This window comes from Lathyrus oleraceus, chromosome 7 (assembly GCF_024323335.1).
Source record: "Lathyrus oleraceus cultivar Zhongwan6 chromosome 7, CAAS_Psat_ZW6_1.0, whole genome shotgun sequence".
Lineage (NCBI taxonomy): Eukaryota > Viridiplantae > Streptophyta > Magnoliopsida > Fabales > Fabaceae > Lathyrus > Lathyrus oleraceus.
In genome coordinates, this window is record NC_066585.1 from 209,427,875 (window position 1) to 209,435,160 (window position 7,286).

A 7,286-nucleotide genomic window follows, 5' to 3' on the forward strand; every position below is an offset into this window, starting at 1 on the left:
ATATATATATATATATATATATATATATATATATATATATATATATATATATATATATATATATATATATATATATATATATATATATATAAAAATATCAATTTACTTCAAAAATAAATATTTTAGTTTACTCCAAATAATAATGTTTGAATTAAATTTAATATAATAATTAATTAATTAAAAAAATTAATTAATTATTAGATTAAATTCAATTTAAAGATTATAATTGAAAATAAGCTAAAAAAATTATTTTTGAAGTACCAAAATAATCTTTTATATATATATATATATATATATATTTCTTATTATTCAATCTTTTATATTACATTTTTACTACTACCAAAATTATATTTCACCTCAATTGAAAAAAGACTTATTTCGATTGGGTGACCGAAGTAACGTAGGGCAATGGAAAGTGCGTTAGTTTTCTTCTCGGGTCACTGTCAACCAAGGAAAAAAACGGAACTAATCATGAATTCGATCCCTTACAATAGTTTTTCTATGAATTCTCAAAACTGAAAAGCATGTCACCTTGTTCCTCGATTGAAATTAATATCTGAGGTGAAAGGTGATTTTTTATATTGGATGGAAATAATATCCGAGGAAAAATACCCTGTTTACATTATTTTTATTTTAACTTATTTTTTTTATTTCAATCTACAAAGCGTCATATTTGTTGACAAATTCTGAATCTTCATCATCATCATCAATGTTAACAACAACAACAAAATCAATAAAATTGTTAAGTATTCAACAATAATAACACAATAAATATAATCGTTAAACATTAAATCTCAACAACAACAGCAACAACATTAAGCATTTTCCTTGACAAAACAACAACTAGCATTGTTAAGTTACATCCATGTTTTCGTAAATAATATTAAACATTTTTAACAAGCAATTATAAAAGAAAATATTACATTAAAGAACCAAATTTAAAATATTTTTTCGCTCTTGCAATCCATCTCAAATAATGGTGTTGTACTTTGTACAACGATTTTTATTATCTTTGTTTTCACTATGTTAAGTTTGCATCAAAGATTGATCGTTGTGGCAATCACGTTCTAATTGGCTGGTGAGAGTTTCACGCAGATTGCACATGCTTCATGTAAATCGATGAGTTGACAATGTCTTAACCGTTGTTACTTTATAAATGGACAAAAAAGATTCGTTACTTAATTTTTTATCAAATTGGACAAAAAAAATTCCCTTCGATTACTAACTCAACCGGGGATAATAGGTCATAAATAAAACAATAAATAAAAAATAAAATATGTTTAAATGCAATTGTTAGAATTCGAAAGGGGGTTAGTAAATACTTTTTCCCCTCGATTGCCAATCCAAACAAGGTAATAGGACAAACAAACAAAATATTAAAGGTGTTAAATTTTGTATGTTGTGATTTGAAGGTTTGTCCTCTTAATACTTTTCCCCTCGATTGCTACTCCACTGATGGAATAGGTCATAAAAAAATATTGCTAAAATGTAGTTGTTGGAACTCAAAGACATGTCCCCTGAATATTATTCCCCTGGGTGTCAGCTCAACCGAAGGAATAAATAATATATTTTTATTTTGTCTTGTGGACACCAACGAACATTGTTAAGGTAATAGGACAATAGTCATATAATGAAATAAAGATTGAAACTTGAAAAAGGAGAAAATGAAGAAAAATGAAAGATTTCTTCAAAACGATAAATGTCCTTATGCGACTTTAGTACAGACAAGAGATATACTAGATGATTATTACAATGATACACATTATAAGAATGTTAATATTACTGAACTAAAACTAAGCCCACTTTATAAGTGCTCAATTTTCAAACACAATAAATCAAACACTAATTTGATTTCAATAAACAAAAATATGCATTTGAAAATAAGGTTGATCAGTTTTCGATATCTTTTAAAAATGTCACCAAATACTTTTTTTTTTGGGGGGGGGGGGCTATCAAATCCTTTCTCTTAAACAAATACGAAATATAAAATATTGTAAAATGTGTAACACATATGATCATCACATTGATTTGTGCATTAGTTTTAAAGATAGGATTCAAAAGACCATAGAAGAAAGAAAAAATTTGCTCGATGACAAGATTAAAATACCAATGAAGGTGGATGATGATTCTTGTTGAGAATAAAAAGTGTGAGTAACGTAGAGGCTTGAGCATTTAAATGTTCCCTCGTGTTGACCCCCCGAATTGATCCAAATAGTGGTATCAGAGTCTGGTTCGAGTGAAGGGACCAACTCATTTGTATCGAAAGTATCCCTACATGATCGTAGGTAGAGTGTCCCGTTAAAGAGTGTCAACGACGTTACATATGTATGTCATGAAAGAAAAAGAGCTTCTGCTTGTGGGGGATCATTGTGGATAGACTCACACTTAAGGGGGAACGGTGAGAATAACAAATGTGAGTTGTATGGAGAAGTATCTCACTGGTTAAAGATGTGGAGACTTGAATATTTATAAGTGAGTGAATATGTGGTGTGTCTCTCACAAAGATGTATTGCTCTTAAAGAAAAAATTTCAAAATAAAAATATTTCGTCATGTTGATTCTTCGAATTGACCCCAACAATTCTTTTTATACGACTGCATGTTTTATTAAAACTGAATTAAACAATTGTGTTGTATAGGTTGTGTTCTTAGAACACGAAAGGATCGATAAAGAAATTCAATAAAAACATTTGGCTAATAACAAACATTTACTAAGAAATTTTTTATATAATATATAATATATTTTTAATTAAATAAAACAAGAATCTTTAAGTTTACTTTAATTATTATTAGTAAACATATAGAGCTAATTCAACTAACAGTTTGGCTAAGTCATCAATTCTTATAATATCACTTTTGCTTTACTATGTTTTAGGAGTAGTGACCATGAATTCTGTTTTTCTCAATGAGTTAAGCATATGTCTCTTATTTTTAATTAAATAAATCTGTAGTCTATACTCTATAATTTGACCTAATTAAACAAATCCACATAGCTAAGATCAATTAGTTGTTTTCTTTAATGAACATTTTCTATGATCATTGGTAGTTAGTTGTTTGAAAAGTTTTAAATTTTAACAAAGTCTATATTGTTTGCTAAGTCAATTCTTATATAACTTAGTTTGCTTATACACTTTGTATTAGTGCGTATTACTCATGTTTTTTCTCGACAAGTTAAGCATAAGTTTCTTAGTCGGTGCTTATTTTTTATTTTATTTATTGGTTAATTAAGATATTCAACAATAAGACATTGTTTTATTTTGGTGATAACAGATAGACGTAGGTTAACACATCGTTTTTATAGATAGGTTCTATTATTATGGAATCGAATAAAGAATATCAATGTTCAAGGAAACATTAGCATCAACGAATAGGGCTTATCCAAGAAAATAGTCATGGGAAACAATTAGTAATGAATTAAATAACAAATAACATATTGAGCCAAGAACATGGAAGCTATGAAAGGATGAATTGACTTAATGTTTGGAGTATAATTTATGAGTTTGATTGATAAGAAAGTTACGTATAACTTGTCCTTTTAAAATATATTTGATAAGAAATATAATAGAATATGTATAATGTAAAATTTCAACTTGGAAGTACAATATTTTTTTGAAGCTAGCACAAGCATCTCATCATTCAAAAGGTATGTGGCTTCGAATACGATGTTAGGCATTTTGAGGCACTTGAGAGAAGTTGCAAATTTAAAAACTATCAAATGTTCGAGAGGAAAAATTTGGACATATAATTTTTAAAAAATTGGTTCAGAGTAGTTACAAATTACGTGTCCTTCAAGTAAGTAGGGAAATGATATTTTATTGTACAAATTACTTTTTCTAATTACTCAATCTTTTTACTGCATTATTATGAAAATTATGTTTCACTTTAAGGGAGAAAAGACTAGGTGACCGAGTAATATAGGGTGTCATGATTTATTTTTCATCTCGGATAACGGTTAATCAAATAAAAAAGTTCTCTTGAGTTTAAAAGGATTATATATATATATATATATATATATATATATATATATATATATATATATATATATATATATATATATATATATATATATATATATATATATATATATATATATATATATATATATTACTTTTTCTAATTATTCAATCTTTTTACTGCACTATTATAAAAATTATGTTTCACTTTAAAGGAGAAAAGACTTTTATCTCAGTTAGGTGACCGAGTAATATAGGGTGTCATGGAAAGTGATTTATTTTTCTTCTCGGATCACGACTAATCAAGTAAAAAAATTCTCTTGAGTCTAAAATGATTGATTTATTAACAACAAAAGGTCCTAAAAGAGATGTGTCTATTGTGAAGGGTCCTAAAGATAAATCATCTAGACGTTTTAAGGTTAATTTGTATACTAGAGTTTTACCAAATGAAGAGAAATGTGATAGAGATTGACTTGTTTATTCAAAAAAGTTTGATAGAGTATTTTGTTTTTTCTGTAAAAAATTTAAAAGAGGATTGGTATAGGTCAATTAGCAAATGAGAGTTTTTGTACTTGGAAACATGTTGGTGAAAGACTTAGAGAGCATGAGGCGGGCATGGAACATGTTCACATTATGACTAGTTGGTATGAGTTGCGTAAAAGAATGCAAAATTTTCAAACTATTGATAAAACAACTCAAATGTTGATCGAAAAAGAAAAGGAGCCTGGAAAAATATTTTAAAAAGAATTATTTCAATAGTGAAAGTTCTTGCTAAACATAATTTGGCCTTTCGTGGTTCGAATGAGAGTTTGTACCAAAATAGCAATGGAAATTTTTTAGGCTTAATTGAAATGTTAGCTGAGTTTGACCCAATTGTCCAAGAACATTAGACGTATTATAGATGATAATGTTCATGTTCACTTTCTTGGACATAAAATTCAAAACGAGTTAATACTTTTGCTTGCTTCTGCAATTAAAAATGAAATCATTAGAAAAATCAAACAAGCAAAGTATTTCTCAGTGATACTTGGTTGTACACCTAACGTTAGTCACCAAGAGAAAATGTTTTTGATAATACGATATCTGGATGTTTCTTCAAATTCTATTAGTGTTGAAGAATCTTTTTTAGGATTTTTGAATGTGGATGATATAACTGGTCAATGGCTTTTTGATGTTTTACAAGATGAATTGAAAAATCTTGATCTTGACATATTTGATGTGCGAGAACAAGGTTATGATAATGGGTCAAATATGAAAGGAAAACATCAAGGTGTACAAAAGAAATTTTTAGACATAAATCCAAGAGCCTTTTATACTCCTTGTGTTTGTCATAGTCTTAATTTGACATTGTGTGATATGGCTAACTCTTGTCCTAAAGTTAAAGATTTTTTTGGAGTTGTTCAACGAATTTATACTATTTTTGCTAATTCTACTAAGAGATGGCAAATTTTGAAAGATAATGTAAAATGGTTGACTCCAAAATCATTTCCATCCACTCGTTCGGAGAGTCATGTAGATAGTGTCAAAGCTATTAAAACTCAAATGTCAGATTTTAGAGAAGCTTTACTTGAAGTGTCAGAAAAAGATCTTGATTCTAAAATTCGAAGTGAAGCTAAATTCTTAGCGACAAATGAGTTTGGTGATTTTGAGTTTTTAATATCAATAATTATTTGGTTTGAAATATTATTCGCAATTAATGTAGTTAGCAAGCTCTTACAATCAATGGATATGGTTATTGATGTTGCTATGGAAAAAATAACAACGTTGATTTCATTTTTTAAGGAATATAGAGAATATGGTTTTAAAAATGCCTTGAATTATGCTACAAAAATTTCCCTTGAACTGAATATTGATCGAGTACTTCCTCAAAGGTGTATAATTCGAAGAAAAAGATAGTTTGATGAAAATTTGAATACCCCGCCAATTGAGCTATTTGAAGAGGAATTTTTTAGAATTAATTATTTTCTTTATCTTGTTGATCAAGTTATTGTATCTCTTAATAAGAAATTTGAGCAATGCCAACAATACGAAAGTGTTTTTGGTTTCTTATTTACTTCTCAAAATTTACAATCATTGAACAATGCAACTTCAGAGTCTTGTTGTAATCATTTTGAAGAGATATTGAAATATAATGAGCAATGTGATATTGATGGAAAAGAATTATGTGTGGAGTTAAGGTTATTAAGAGATATATCAGCAGTAGGTAATATTGGACCTATTGATATATTAAGATTTTTGAAAGGCATGGATTTTTTTTCCTAATACACCCATTGAATATAGAATTTTATTGACTATTCATGTGACAGTTTCCTCGGCAGAAAGAAGCTTTTCAAAATTGAAGTTGTTGAAGTCTTCCTTGCGGTCTACCATGTTACAAGAAAGACTTAATGGATTAGCATTGATAGCAATTAAGAATGATTTTTTGGAAAATATACAGAATGAAGACTTGATTGAAGAATTTCCTTCAAAAACTGCTAGAAGAAAAACTTTTTTTAAGTAGTTAGATGGTATTTTGATAATATTGAATAGAATATATCTTTTTTTAATGTTAGTTACATGGATAAACGACTACTTTTGATGTTGTCGATGCTATTTACAATATAAATTGATGTTTTTTTATAAAAAAAATTGTTTGGGGTCCATTTTTATTATTTGACTCGGGCCTCTAAAAAGTCAGGATTGACCCTGTTTGCAGCTCAATCGAGATAATAGGTCATGAGCACAGTAAAATAAAATAAACAGTTCTAAAATTTACTAAAATATAATTGTTAGAATTCGAATGCGTGTTCCCTAAATATTATTTCCCTCGGTTGCCAACTCAACCAAAAAACTAAGTAGTATATTTTTATTATGTCTTTTGGGAACCAACCAACATTGTTAATAATTATGAAATTACGAACAATGATATTCCTCGGTTGATAATTGATCACAGAGAAGGCCAAAATTTGATCCTTTAAATATAATAAGGCAAAAATAGGAATCTGAATGGTGATAGCCTTATTTATCAAGTTAGGAATAAAATTGAGGGACAAAAATTGAGAATGTCATAGAGTGAGTTTAAACAAACTCAATTTCATTGTTAGTAATTGGGATATACATTCTTTTGAATATAGGTTCCTGAATAATATTTTACAAACCGAGTTACCCCAATAGGTCAGCCTTCCATAATTTAAACATTTGTTAGTGACGCAGGGGCATCTAGAAAAAGAAATCACAAACAATTACTTAGAGGAGAAACTAAAGCTAATGTTGTAGGGTTAAGAAGAATAAATATAAAAAATAATTAATCTATTGATGATCTTATTAGTAGATTAAGAAAAATAAAGGATAGATTT

At 27.9% G+C, this 7,286-nt stretch overlaps 1 protein-coding gene across 1 annotated transcript; it reads left to right on the forward strand.

The window, feature by feature from the left end:
- Positions 1 to 4,282: 4,282 nt before the first annotated feature.
- Positions 4,283 to 6,451, forward strand: LOC127102966 (uncharacterized). The gene is made up of 4 exons (XM_051040275.1): positions 4,283 to 4,369; positions 4,810 to 5,824; positions 5,936 to 6,154; positions 6,258 to 6,451. Exons 1-4 carry the CDS (start codon positions 4,283 to 4,285, stop codon positions 6,449 to 6,451), a joined length of 1,515 nt encoding a protein of 504 aa, XP_050896232.1.
- The last annotated feature ends 835 nt before the right edge of the window (positions 6,452 to 7,286 follow it).

Excerpts from the sequence above, each read along its gene's own strand:
- LOC127102966 (XM_051040275.1), top strand. The coding sequence starts at position 4,283 with ATGATTGATTTATTAACAACAAAAGGTCCTAAAAGAGATGTGTCTATT. Across the intron at positions 4,370-4,809 it reads AATCATCTAGACGTTTTAAG|CTGAGTTTGACCCAATTGTC; the intron begins GTTAATTTGTAT and ends TTGAAATGTTAG. Across the intron at positions 5,825-5,935 it reads TCGAGTACTTCCTCAAAGGT|TTATTGTATCTCTTAATAAG; the intron begins GTATAATTCGAA and ends TTGTTGATCAAG.